Here is a 15,112-nt window from a genome sequence, read left to right as displayed (position 1 = left end):
GCCATACACTTATTTCCTCAATCCTTATATAATAATGATGGTTTTTCAATATACTTTTTTACATTATATAGCTTTAGCATTTTTTGTGCTATCCTGACAGGCACCTATCGCTCCAAAAAAGCCACTATATATCATAAGGGTATTAGCCTTATAGCTAATAACTGTTGTCAACTCATTAGCATGAGGAGATGTTGGCCCCATCTGGGAATTCCTATATCCGGGTCTATTTGCTACTACCCACAAAGGAAAAATTATATATAAATTTAATTACCCTAAATCGGTATAGTATTAGTAGAATTAGATAAACCAGCGTTTGTATCTGCTCACATTGGATTCTATTTATTTCGGAAAAAATACAATGTGCTATCTTCATCTTACAGAAATGATGTATAGGTGAAGCCTTCATTAAGCCCTTTTGGGCTAAGGCTGTTTAGGCGGTAAATCCACCTTGTCTCTTCCTGTAGCAGGATTTGGTCTAAGTTCCCTCTCCGTGGCCCCAAAGTTTTTTTACATACACCCCAAAACTTTAGGGATTTTGGGTCACCATTATGAAAAGCTCTGACGTGTCTTGATATTGTTGTATCCGACTTTGTATTAATGCTGCTTATATGTTGGCAAATTCGTCGTCGGAATTCTTGAGATGTTTTGCCCACATATAATTTGGGACACGGACACAATGCAATATAAATGATACCCATTGTTTGGCAGTTAATAAACTCCCTAATCTCATATTTCTTGTCATCCAGGGGATTGGTAAACATCTTAAGTTTTTGTATATATGGACAAAAACTACATCTCCCACAAGGGTAGGTTCCCACTATACTAGACTTTAGCCAGGTGGTTTTTGGTGGTTCCGTGCTATGAAAACTATGCACTAAGACGTCCTTTAGATTTTTACCCCTCCGGTATGTGATCTTGGGTTTGTTTGACACAACTTCCCTAAGGTCATTATCAGTGCTTAGCACATGCCAGTGTTTTTGTAGGATTTGGAACACCTTACGGTGTTGTGCATCAAAGGTGCCAATGCATCTTATTGGTGGCGTCTCATACGTTAATGGTTTGTTTGCTAGGAGGTCTACTCGATTAGTGCTTTTAGCCCTATGAAAGGCTTTATGTAAGGTCTTTTTTGGATACCCCCGTTGGTGGAAGCGGTGCAATAAAGTATTGCATTCCTGAGCAAAACTCAAATCATCGGAACAATTCCGGCGAGCACGTAAGTATTGGCCAGTAGGGATACCTCTTTTCAAAGGCAGAGGATGATAGCTCTGCCAATGTAACAAGGTGTTAGTTGAGGTAGGTTTTCGATAGACCTCTGTCCTGATGCGGCCGCCAGATTCCAGGGAGATTCGAAGGTCAAGAAATGTGAGCGTATGCTGATGTATTTCTGAGGTAAATTTCATACCTACATCATTATGGTTAAGACTGGCAACAAAGTTGTGAAACAATGCTGTTGTGCCATCCCACAAAATCAGAACATCGTCGATATAACGACCCCAAAAAATAATGTGCTTAGTGTACTGTGAAAAGGTGTCTGTGAACACTATAGTGTCCTCCCACCAACCTAAAAAAAGGTTTGCGAAGTTTGGTGCGCATTTGCTCCCCATAGCTGTCCCAACTAGCTGCAAATAAAAGTGCCCATTAAACAAAAAATAATTATGTGTGAGGAGAAAGCGTAAAAGTGTAAGTACTAACTTATTGTGCGCATGAAATTGTGTACCTTTAGTAGAGAGAAACGATGCTACTGCATTGATTCCCAAATCGTGTTTGATGTTGGTGTACAAAGCTTCAATGTCCAAGCTGGCAAGTTGGGTATGTTCTGTGACCTGAATCTCCTGTAATCTGGCGACCGCATCTTTCGTATCTCTAACATAAGATGGTAAAGAAGGAACAAACGGTGAGATAAATTTGTCGACATATTCACTAATATTCTCCATTAGGCTGTTGTTACCCGAAATTATCGGTCTCCCTGGTATGGGGTGTCTCTGCTTATGGATCTTGGGAATGGCATATATCGTTGCTATAGTTGGTCGCAAATTTAAAAGGTATTTGTACTCATCCTTAGAGATGAGATTATCATTTTTCGCCACCCCTAATATCGCCCTCAGTTCCTCTACATATTGTGCCGTAGGATTCGAGTCTAATTTTTTATATGTCTGTGTGTCCTTCAAAAGGTCCATCACCATACTTTCATACATTTTCCTCCCCATGGCCACGATATTTCCGCCCTTGTCCGATGGTTTGAGTACTAGCTCTGAATTTCCCATCAGTTCACTCAGGGCTATTTTTTCATCTGGGTCTAGATTGTCATTACTCAGTGACCGTGAAGTTTGGATCCCTTTCAGGTCATTGGTGACTAGATTGACAAAAGTTTCAATGTTTCCATATTGGGAGAAAGGTGGAGTAAACTTGGAACGCGGTTTAAGCGTTGAGAAAGGAGGGTCGATATTTTCCAGATTAGTTTGATTATTACAGTCGAGGGATTCCAGGATCTCTATAGCTGTCTTTTCCTTTTCTTTTACCACTCTCCAGTCTCTCTCCTGCTGTTTGTGTGTCTTGTGTAAAGCCAGCTTTCTGGCAAACAAATTCACATCTTTCACCCAACTGAAGCAATCAAAGTTGGGTGTCGGAGTGAAAGAAAAACCTCTCCTAAGTAATTTGAGGTGTCTCTCCTCAAAATGGAAATCCGAGAGGTTTACAATCTGGAAACTGTCTGTACTGTTTAGGTTCTGGGGTTGTACGCCCATTTGTCCCTGTCCCTCAACAGGACACCCTGGGCTAAAAAAGAAGGTGTCAATTTCATCATAGGGTTTATTGTAGTGACTGCATTGGCCCCTGAAGCAGAGGATGTAGATACACAGGCAGAGGATAACATTGGTCCCCCCGTTGCTCCCATCATCATATTGGTCACTGGCTGTGGCATTTTTATTGGGCATATAGGGTCTACCTCTCCATTTCTCGATGGGTTCACCCATCCTAAGTTAGCAGTTCCTACCTGTGACGTTATTTGAGGTGCAGAGGTTTTTCTTGGTGGAAATGGAGGCCGGTATTTATTTTTACGTTTAGTAGCTTGTTGTTTATTAGAATAGGGTCTAGGTACGGCGTCTTCTGGTCCAGAAATATCTGACTCTGAGACGTCGGAGTTAGATGTCTGTGTATTACCTTGGTTATTTGTTCTTTTATTATTATACGGCTGAAAGTTCCTATTTCTTACTGTATACACTTGCCCTGTATCGAAATCACGCCTATCTCTGATATACTTCCTGTGCTTCCTTTCTTTTATTTCTGTCTGCAATCTTTCAATGTTTATTTGTAGCCTCTGCTCATATGTGGAGAAGTCTGCTACTGCCTTGAAGCCCTGTATTTGAGCTATTTCTTGTTCTAGCCGTGTGCCTACCTTGCTAAGTACACTTTTTTCATAAGTTAGAAGGTATTGCTGCATTCGCAATGAGTTTTCAGTTAGCAATTGTTGCCATCCTTTTATGAAATCAGGGTCTTCCTGAAGTGAATTGGGGAATATATTTATCCTCATCCCCCTGTATACCAACCCTTGCTGTACATAAGTCTCCAGACTGGTAACCTCCCATAGGGACTTTATGAACTGCTTGTAGGTTTTGTTCAGTTCCCTAAAACCTGTATTTATATCGCATAGGTTTATTGGTAGGTCCTCCCTAGAAAACACATTTGCCGCCTCAGCCGTAAAAATACTTGGGGTCAATTTGTGGGATAGAAAACCTGCCATTAAATAATAAGAGAAAAACTGCACTTTAGATGTGGATCCAAAAAATTGGGCTATTAAGCCCTGTTACTTAACTACTTATAAAGGATCCTATCTGGGAAGGGTTAATTTATTACTTCAACACTACTGCCTATACGGCTGCTAACCACTCTTGTCCCAGACTAATAAAACATAACTTTTACTTAATCATGTTAAAACACGAGTGAAAAAATAAATTGTGAGCTACCTATAGGATTAAAAACACTGAGCACATGAGAATTGCTGTATATTAAGGGTCACTAAAGTGTATGGATTGGCGGGAGTGCACTAGCACCGCTCAACCATACACCAAAAACCTTGCTGTATAAACAGATTCCAACTGTGTCTGATATCTACTTGGCCCCCATATCTGGGGTATGAACACCAAGATTCAGCAGGCCTAATGGCAGCATTCATTAATGTATCAGGCACACAAATCACTGCAAAAACTCAATGTGGTCAGCAAATTAAAACCTAGATTCCGCCCCCCAACATGTTTCGCCAGCTACTCTGACTTCATCAGGGGTATCGGGCAGACTTGAATACCTACCGCTGGTGGAGGAATTTAACCTCTCATCTATCATTTCCTGTGGGACGAAGCGCCAATCCAAAACAAGTTTGGATCAGGCTGGTTAATTCTAACCTATCATTGCTACTAATGTTGCAATGACAGGTTTGTGGCGTCACTTATGGGGGAAGGTCCAGGATGACCCGATGCGCAGTGGGAACAGCCGCACACACTTACCCTTCATACGGGCCCGAGGTATCCTAGTGCGCATGCGTTGGGACTTAGATGACAACAGCCTACTGATGCAGTGCCGATCGCCGCCAATGCTTGTCCTAGGTTCGCGCTTTCTAACATTCTGCGCATGCGCCGGCACTTAGACAGACCTATGGTCGGGACACAGTATTTGCTGATTACTTCTATCTCCATAGTGCGCATGCGCCGGGACTTAGATACCAGAATGATATTCCTTCTATCTCCATAATTTGCATCCGCTAGAGCTTAGGCACCAGAATGACATTGATAGTCGGATGCTCATACTTAGCCTCTGGACGCCCCTACTGCTCACTACTGCACATGCACCAGGCTTTGGAGAAAAGCGAGCTAATGAGGGTGTTGTGGCTGCTCCCATGTTATTTTCATATTGCCACAAAATCGTATATACTTGCGTCTGTAGAGTAGGTTACAAAGGAAAAACCCCTACCACAGATATCTATATTATTACGCATGTATATACAGCGAATTAACCTAGTTTATAGACCCAGTTATGGAAACCTAAGAGGCCATACACTTATTTCCTCAATCCTTATATAATAATGATGGTTTTTCAATATACTTTTTTACATTATATAGCTTTAGCATTTTTTGTGCTATCCTGACAGGCACCTATCGCTCCAAAAAAGCCACCATATATCATAAGGGTATTAGCCTTATAGCTAATAACTGTTGTCAACTCATTAGCATGAGGAGATGTTGGCCCCATCTGGGAATTCCTATATCCGGGTCTATTTGCTACTACCCACAAAGGAAAAATTATATATAAATTTAATTACCCTAAATCGGTATAGTATTAGTAGAATTAGATAAACCAGCGTTTGTATCTGCTCACATTGGATTCTATTTATTTCGGAAAAAATACAATGTGCTATCTTAATCTTACAGAAATGATGTATAGGTGAAGCCTTCATTAAGCCCTTTTGGGCTAAGGCTGTTTAGGCGGTAAATCCACCTTGTCTCTTCCTGTAGCAGGATTTGGTCTAAGTTCCCTCTCCGTGGCCCCAAAGTTTTTTTACATACACCCCAAAACTTTAGGGATTTTGGGTCACCATTATGAAAAGCTCTGACGTGTCTTGATATTGTTGTATCCGACTTTGTATTAATGCTGCTTATATGTTGGCAAATTCGTCGTCGGAATTCTTGAGATGTTTTGCCCACATATAATTTGGGACACGGACACAATGCAATATAAATGATACCCATTGTTTGGCAGTTAATAAACTCCCTAATCTCATATTTCTTGTCATCCAGGGGATTGGTAAACATCTTAAGTTTTTGTATATATGGACAAAAACTACATCTCCCACAAGGGTAGGTTCCCACTATACTAGACTTTAGCCAGGTGGTTTTTGGTGGTTCCGTGCTATGAAAACTATGCACTAAGACGTCCTTTAGATTTTTACCCCTCCGGTATGTGATCTTGGGTTTGTTTGACACAACTTCCCTAAGGTCATTATCAGTGCTTAGCACATGCCAGTGTTTTTGTAGGATTTGGAACACCTTACGGTGTTGTGCATCAAAGGTGCCAATGCATCTTATTGGTGGCGTCTCATACGTTAATGGTTTGTTTGCTAGGAGGTCTACTCGATTAGTGCTTTTAGCCCTATGAAAGGCTTTATGTAAGGTCTTTTTTGGATACCCCCGTTGGTGGAAGCGGTGCAATAAAGTATTGCATTCCTGAGCAAAACTCAAATCATCGGAACAATTCCGGCGAGCACGTAAGTATTGGCCAGTAGGGATACCTCTTTTCAAAGGCAGAGGATGATAGCTCTGCCAATGTAACAAGGTGTTAGTTGAGGTAGGTTTTCGATAGACCTCTGTCCTGATGCGGCCGCCAGATTCCAGGGAGATTCGAAGGTCAAGAAATGTGAGCGTATGCTGATGTATTTCTGAGGTAAATTTCATACCTACATCATTATGGTTAAGACTGGCAACAAAGTTGTGAAACAATGCTGTTGTGCCATCCCACAAAATCAGAACATCGTCGATATAACGACCCCAAAAAATAATGTGCTTAGTGTACTGTGAAAAGGTGTCTGTGAACACTATAGTGTCCTCCCACCAACCTAAAAAAAGGTTTGCGAAGTTTGGTGCGCATTTGCTCCCCATAACTGTCCCAACTAGCTGCAAATAAAAGTGCCCATTAAACAAAAAATAATTATGTGTGAGGAGAAAGCGTAAAAGTGTAAGTACTAACTTATTGTGCACATGAAATTGTGTACCTTTAGTAGAGAGAAACGATGCTACTGCATTGATTCCCAAATCGTGTTTGATGTTGGTGTACAAAGCTTCAATGTCCAAGCTGGCAAGTTGGGTATGTTCTGTGACCTGAATCTCCTGTAATCTGGCGACCGCATCTTTCGTATCTCTAACATAAGATGGTAAAGAAGGAACAAACGGTGAGATAAATTTGTCGACATATTCACTAATATTCTCCATTAGGCTGTTGTTACCCGAAATTATCGGTCTCCCTGGTATGGGGTGTCTCTGCTTATGGATCTTGGGAATGGCATATGTCGTTGCTATAGTTGGTCGCAAATTTAAAAGGTATTTGTACTCATCCTTAGAGATGAGATTATCATTTTTCGCCACCCCTAATATCGCCCTCAGTTCCTCTACATATTGTGCCGTAGGATTCGAGTCTAATTTTTTATATGTCTGTGTGTCCTTCAAAAGGTCCATCACCATACTTTCATACATTTTCCTCCCCATGGCCACGATATTTCCGCCCTTGTCCGATGGTTTGAGTACTAGCTCTGAATTTCCCATCAGTTCACTCAGGGCTATTTTTTCATCTGGGTCTAGATTGTCATTACTCAGTGACCGTGAAGTTTGGATCCCTTTCAGGTCATTGGTGACTAGATTGACAAAAGTTTCAATGTTTCCATATTGGGAGAAAGGTGGAGTAAACTTGGAACGCGGTTTAAGCGTTGAGAAAGGAGGGTCGATATTTTCCAGATTAGTTTGATTATTACAGTCGAGGGATTCCAGGATCTCTATAGCTGTCTTTTCCTTTTCTTTTACCACTCTCCAGTCTCTCTCCTGCTGTTTGTGTGTCTTGTGTAAAGCCAGCTTTCTGGCAAACAAATTCACATCTTTCACCCAACTGAAGCAATCAAAGTTGGGTGTCGGAGTGAAAGAAAAACCTCTCCTAAGTAATTTGAGGTGTCTCTCCTCAAAATGGAAATCCGAGAGGTTTACAATCTGGAAACTGTCTGTACTGTTTAGGTTCTGGGGTTGTACGCCCATTTGTCCCTGTCCCTCAACAGGACACCCTGGGCTAAAAAAGAAGGTGTCAATTCCATCATAGGGTTTATTGTAGTGACTGCATTGGCCCCTGAAGCAGAGGATGTAGATACACAGGCAGAGGATAACATTGGTCCCCCCGTTGCCCCCATCATCATATTGGTCACTGGCTGTGGCATTTTTATTGGGCATATAGGGTCTACCTCTCCATTTCTCGATGGGTTCACCCATCCTAAGTTAGCAGTTCCTACCTGTGACGTTATTTGAGGTGCAGAGGTTTTTCTTGGTGGAAATGGAGGCCGGTATTTATTTTTACGTTTAGTAGCTTGTTGTTTATTAGAATAGGGTCTAGGTACGGCGTCTTCTGGTCCAGAAATATCTGACTCTGAGACGTCGGAGTTAGATGTCTGTGTATTACCTTGGTTATTTGTTCTTTTATTATTATACGGCTGAAAGTTCCTATTTCTTACTGTATACACTTGCCCTGTATCGAAATCACGCCTATCTCTGATATACTTCCTGTGCTTCCTTTCTTTTATTTCTGTCCGCAATCTTTCAATGTTTATTTGTAGCCTCTGCTCATATGTGGAGAAGTCTGCTACTGCCTTGAAGCCCTGTATTTGAGCTATTTCTTGTTCTAGCCGTGTGCCTACCTTGCTAAGTACACTTTTTTCATAAGTTAGAAGGTATTGCTGCATTCGCAATGAGTTTTCAGTTAGCAATTGTTGCCATCCTTTTATGAAATCAGGGTCTTCCTGATGTGAATTGGGGAATATATTTATCCTCATCCCCCTGTATACCAACCCTTGCTGTACATAAGTCTCCAGACTGGTAACCTCCCATAGGGACTTTATGAACTGCTTGTAGGTTTTGTTCAGTTCCCTAAAACCTGTATTTATATCGCATAGGTTTATTGGTAGGTCCTCCCTAGAAAACACATTTGCCGCCTCAGCCGTAAAAATACTTGGGGTCAATTTGTGGGATAGAAAACCTGCCATTAAATAATAAGAGAAAAACTGCACTTTAGATGTGGATCCAAAAAATTGGGCTATTAAGCACTCTTGTCCCAGACTCAATGTCATTCTGGTGCCTAAGCTCTAGCGCATGCAAATTATGGAGATAGAAGGAATATCATTCTGGTATCTAAGTCCCGGCGCATGCGCACTATGGAGATAGAAGTAATCAGCAAATACTGTGTCCCGACCATAGGTCTGTATAAGTGCCGGCGCATGCGCAGAATGTTAGAAAGCGCGAACCTAGGACAAGCATTGGCGGCGATCGGCACTGCATCAGTAGGCTGTTGTCATCTAAGTCCCAACGCATGCGCACTAGGATACCTCGGGCCCGTATGAAGGGTAAGTGTGTGCGGCTGTTCCCACTGCGCATCGGGTCATCCTGGACCTTCCCCCATAAGTGACGCCACAAACCTGTCATTGCAACATTAGTAGCAATGATAGGTTAGAATTAACCAGCCTGATCCAAACTTGTTTTGGATTGGCGCTTCGTCCCACAGGAAATGATAGATGAGAGGTAAATTCCTCCACCAGCGGTAGGTATTCAAGTCTGCCCGATACCCCTGATGAAGCCAGAGTAGCTGGCGAAACATGTTGGGGGGCGGAATCTAGGTTTTAATTTGCTGACCACATTGAGTTTTTGCAGTGATTTGTGTGCCTGATACATTAATGAATGCTGCCATTAGGCCTGCTGAATCTTGGTGTTCATACCCCAGATATGGGGGCCAAGTAGATATCAGACACAGTTGGAATCTGTTTATACAGCAAGGTTTTTGGTGTATGGTTGAGCGGTGCTAGTGCACTCCCGCCAATCCATACACTTTAGTGACCCTTAATATACAGCAATTCTCATGTGCTCAGTGTTTTTAATCCTATAGGTAGCTCACAATTTATTTTTTCACTCGTGTTTTAACATGATTAAGTAAAAGTTATGTTTTATTAGTCTGGGACAAGAGTGGTTAGCAGCCGTATAGGCAGTAGTGTTGAAGCCTTTCATACGAGGCATACCACAAATGCCAGCTTTTGGAAGCTCGTGCCAAATACTTCTTCAGTAGGCAGATCATGGAGTCAAATCTCTGGCAATTTTTGGGGTCATATTTACTAGATGTTCATCTATCCTGCCTTAGAGCTTCAGGGTACTACCACTGGTTATGACAGAAAGGTAACTATATACAGTGAAGCTGAAAATAAACACATCTTTTACTCACCACAATAGCCGGGGGTTCCACACACAGTCTTCATTGCCACTTGGTCATCAACAATTTTTGAAAGTCCAAAGTCAGCTGGAAAATGATAAGCCAAGATTACTTTCAAACCTGTTTCTTCATATTTTAGCTATAATGCCAGGCTAAACAACTCAAGGGGGGATTTATTAAAGGTTCTATATCAGTTTTTTGCATACAAAGTTGCAAATTTTTGCTCAAGCCCCAACTTGTTAGCCCATTTACACTTTTTTTTTGTTATAAAAAATGGACAGGGTGTGGGCAGGAGAGGTTAGAACCTGCACAGCTCAACAGAGTATGGTATGCACAGTAGATCAATACTGGCATTGGAAACACCAATCTTGATAACTTAGTCAGTGACTAAAAGAGTTTTTATTGAACTGTATAAAAAAAATTACATCAAATATACCATGCAATAGGTCTATAGGAATACAATTCAGTGACCACAGAAACACCCAGTGATATTACAAAAAGTTCAGGAAGTACTGGAGTGCTTAGTAGAGACATAAGAAAACTGAAAAAGCCAGGCCAGGTCTATTCATTGAGATTTCAACAGGATTACATGACAAAATAGTTAAAGGTTATCCCATGATTTTTTTTTTTTTAATTTATCTTTATTTTTATTTTAGAAAAACATAAAATGAGTACATAGACCAATATCAATCACATTAGTGTATATAATATAGCAGTATATAACATATCCATCACATCCGTGTATATAATATAGGAATCATAAACATCCTTATAACCCCCCCCCCCCCCCCCCCATTGGCTGTCATTCCCCTCAGTTCAATCAAGTACAACATACAACAAATATATTAGTTATTTCTACGTGGCTCTGCGTGCAACTCTCTGATTCCTTTCAATATCCTCATATATTTTAATTTGTTGAAGGTATAGACCCCACTCCCTTGACGAGGGCTGGGAGACAGAGCCCCAGTGCTTGACCAATATAGCTTTTGCTACCATCAATCCTCTCATCCAAATCCGTCTAACCTGGGGGGAACTTCCATTTCTGAACCATAATCTCCAAAGATCACTATCAAGATCCCTGGGTTATAGTTCATTGGGATTCCTTTGGTAGGGCAGAAAAAACCTCATCCCAATATTAATAATTTCTTATTTTGCTGCAACTCCAAAGCAAATGGACATAGTTCGCATTCACATATCCACATTTAGGGCAACAACAGTCCCGGTCCCTATTTTGGGGGAATTTTCCTTGGGTTTTGGGCGTATAGTACAGTCTATGGAGGATCTTAAATTGAATTAATCTATGCGCGCTGGAAACTGTCGCCTTTCTCACATTCCTATAGATAGTGGGCCACTGTAAAGGAGGGCAATTCAACTCTTGCTCCCATTTACTTGGGCTTTTAAAAGGTGTTACAGTTGCCAGTGCCATTCAGAGTTTAGCATATAATCTAGATAATTTCACCCTCTCATCCTTCTCAGCGTCACAATAATCAAAGAATATATTCTCTCGTGGAAAAATACGGCCCCTATTCCTAGAGGCTTCAAATATATGTTTCAAACGTGCGTACATAAATAAATCTAATGGTGAAGTATCGGTTAAACCAAATTACGAAAGTGATTTAAAACGTCCTAAGTGAAATAGGTGAGACACCCTATTGATGCCATTACGTGACCAATAACCAAAATCTGTAATTTTGAAAAATTTCTCCAGCCCCCCGTTCCCCCACAGAGGGGTGAAAACAAACGGGCCGGGGACTTTAAGGAACTCCTTCAGCCTATTCCACACCCTCTGTATTGAGAAAGGGATCAACAAGGACTTCCTCATTCCCATAAACCCCGTTTCCAAACATGCAAATATATTCTCTATTGGCTTGATGACTTTATTCAAATACCGTGAAAGTAAGCTCTCTTTCCAATTACAACACCGCTGAATCTATGCACAAAAATAATAACCTTGAAAAAAGGGTAGTGATAGCCCACCATCTACCTCCGACAACCATAGATATCTCTGCTTTATACGCACCCATGATTAATGTATGAAAATGAAAACCAGACATCATATAGTACATGACAACCTCTTTCTAACAAAGCTAGAACCAGCCCTGTACCTCACATGGATCCAGAGATCACCCCATTCTGCTAGACTTCAAGCTGTTAGCTCAGTGGGCATGTCCTCTCTCAGGGAGGTGCCCTTTCTGCTGCAGCTCTCTTCCTGTAACTGTCACAAATTCTAACAGTAGAACTAAGCATGTGCATCCAAAAAACCGCAAGTGGCACTATACAGATACATTTTATAACTCAGTGGCTATACTAAACTTTTAATTACATGCAATTTTTAGATCGAGGAGCTAGTTTGAAAAATGTAGAATATTGTTTGTTTTACAACACTTTTAAAGGAAGTTTGTCAGTACTGGTGACCAAGGTAAACTGCTGCCAGCAGTAGGAAAATGATTGGGGAAAGCAGGACAAACATAACTTTTGTGGAGGTTTCATCATCAGGACTAGTGTGAATATGAACTTTTAGTGTGCGGTTGCACAGAAGGTGGAGCTTCACTGTAAAATGCAACCTGCATTGTGCTATTATACCGCTCCTCTGCTCAGCCACAACAGTCACCACTCAGGGCGGAGGGGAGGGCTGTAAAGTAGCTCAATGCAGAGAGCACTTCATAGTGAAACCCTAACCTCAGCATGTACAAGAGCAGATTCTGGTAGAGTAAAACTTCATATTCTCACCACTCCTAATGAGAAAAGCTCCACACAAGGTATGTTTCTACTGCTCTCCCCAGCCCTTACATAGTGCTGTCAGAGGTTTGTGCATGGCCAAAAGCGCTATTAGACCCCCTTTAAGCATATGTCCAGATATGTTCACAATATATTCAAATTGTTGCAGGCTTTTTCATTTTCTCTTTACTATCAGTTCTATATCAGGATGACATACATATTTCAAACCCGGAGTAAGTGATCTATTTCTGACTGTTTTATGTAAGTACTTGCTTTATCTGTCTTTATGTTTCTTAATTGTCACTTTCTTTTATCATTAGATAATATTTTGTGGCTATGGAACCAAGTACTAGTTTTCCATTAAGGTATTGACTCAAGTTACAATATTTTCAACTTAAAATGGGGACCACTATATATTTATGTTAAAAGCTGAACACTTTTTGCTACAATGAAGTGAAGGAAGGAGGATCCTATAGAAACATTTAAAAAAAAAAAAAAGTGGCATCTGAACCTGAGCTGTAAAAATGAACAAAGAAAAACAAAGTCTTTTTACTACCAAGGTATTATTACGGCAAAATTGCTCACATTAATAACAGATGGAAGTGCCACCTACTGGAAGAACAGCTGCTAATGTCCCTGGCATTACTTCACGACTAGACAGAAATCCCCACATATCTATCTTTTAAAAGCTCATTGACGATAATTATTTAGACATTTGTCAATCACAGACTGACTTGCATAAGGTGACTGAATATATTAATGTGAAATGTTTGCAAATTTTTTACCCGTTTTGAAGTCTAGATAGAAAAAAAATATATAGACGGAAACCCCCTGGAATAAATCTACATGGAAAATGAATCATACCAGAACCAGAAATTGCATGATGGAGATGATCAGAGAAAATGTATGAAATGTAATATGTGTCTTTATAAATATACTACAAGGTTGTATCTGCTCTCAGCCGTTCTTTACACTTGTCCATATATCATGTGGTATTGCCATCTCTCTGCAGCAGATGCCTATAATTAGCCATATTTCCTGTTCTGCAGAGATATAACACTTCCATTCTCTAATGCAGTTCAGTACTTTCAGAAAACATCACACAACTTGTCCGGAAAAACACAGAACGGTAATTTACAAAATGCAGAGGGAATTCAGCCAATCCGATAACAGTGTACCCTGAATTAAAAGACTTACAGAGGTTTTCCGGTACTTAGATATTAATGGCGTAACCTTAGGATAAGTCATCAATATCAGATTGGTGGGGGTCCAACACCACCATCCATCAGCCGTTTTGGGAAGCTGCCGGTGACACTGTGCAGTGGAAAGAACCAGAAGCCCAAGGTTCTGTCCACTGTGTACTGGCCGTGCCGGGGTACTGCAGATCAAGGCAGTGTAAAAAGGCAATTGCAACAATATTTTATTGCGCTAGCATTTAAAAAGTTGTGACTTTTTTCACGCCAGGAACCTGGTGTAAGGAGTAGATAAATCTCCCCCAAAGAGACACATTTTCTTTCAGATATTTGCTACAGTTTGGCTTTGGGAGGCTCAACGTATCTGTTTTAGTATCCTGTTAACAAGGCAGTTACCATAATGTGGTCTCCCTGATAGGCGAACCAGATTAATTTTAATTATGATGACTGCCATTATATTCATTGGAAATTACTGCTTTGGACATTTACATCCAGTAATTATGTCTCTAAGCAGTCTGTCCTGACTGAATCCCATGCAAAATCACAGTACAGATGTACCAGTCTATAACTGGATACTTAACACAACAAAAGCCACTGGACGCCAAGTTAGAGGGGTTGTGCAGTGCCAAGATATTGATAACCTCAAAATAGGTCATCAATATCAGATTGTTGGGGTTCAACTCCCAACACCCCATCAATCATTTATTTGAAGAGGTAGCAGCACTCTTGGGAACGCTGCCTCAACCTCAAAATTACCTGACGACGTCTCACTTGTAGAGGCAGTGCAGTGTAATTACAACTAATCTTCCCATTCAACTAAATGGGACAAGCATTTGTAATTACACTGCACCGTCGGTCAAAGGAGATGGCACACAGGTAATTTTAAAGAGGAAGCGGCACTCGCACGAGCGGTACAACCTCATCAAACAGCTGGCCATTGGGACGCCAGGAGTCGGACCCCATGATCTGATATTGATGACCTATCCTGAGGAAAGGTTATCAATAGAGATGAGCGAACGTTTGGAAAATTCGATTTGGTCGCTTGCTGAATTTTACAAAAACGTTAATTTCAGGATAAATTACTTTGTCTCAAAGTGCATTTTTTTGTAAGTAGCGGGTGCAATGACAGGGAGCTGCGAAAGCACTGCTCCCCATCATTGTACCCCTCAAATGCCGCGTTCATACATGATTGTGGCATCTGAGAGTAATAA

The 15,112-nt window shown here is 40.9% G+C and overlaps 1 protein-coding gene across 2 annotated transcripts in view; it reads right to left on the bottom strand.

Moving 5' to 3' along the window:
* Positions 1-15,112, bottom strand: part of CAMK4 (calcium/calmodulin dependent protein kinase IV) — a 356,965-nt gene that overhangs the window by 67,614 nt on the left and 274,239 nt on the right. For both annotated transcript variants that reach the window (XM_040421616.1, XM_040421617.1), the window contains exon 7: positions 10,003-10,077. In XM_040421616.1, the coding sequence (XP_040277550.1) occupies positions 10,003-10,077 (75 nt within the window). The remainder of the gene's footprint in view (positions 1-10,002; positions 10,078-15,112) is intronic.

This window comes from Bufo bufo, chromosome 2, assembly GCF_905171765.1.
Source record: "Bufo bufo chromosome 2, aBufBuf1.1, whole genome shotgun sequence".
Lineage (NCBI taxonomy): Eukaryota > Metazoa > Chordata > Amphibia > Anura > Bufonidae > Bufo > Bufo bufo.
This window is presented reverse-complemented; position numbering and strand designations above follow the sequence as displayed.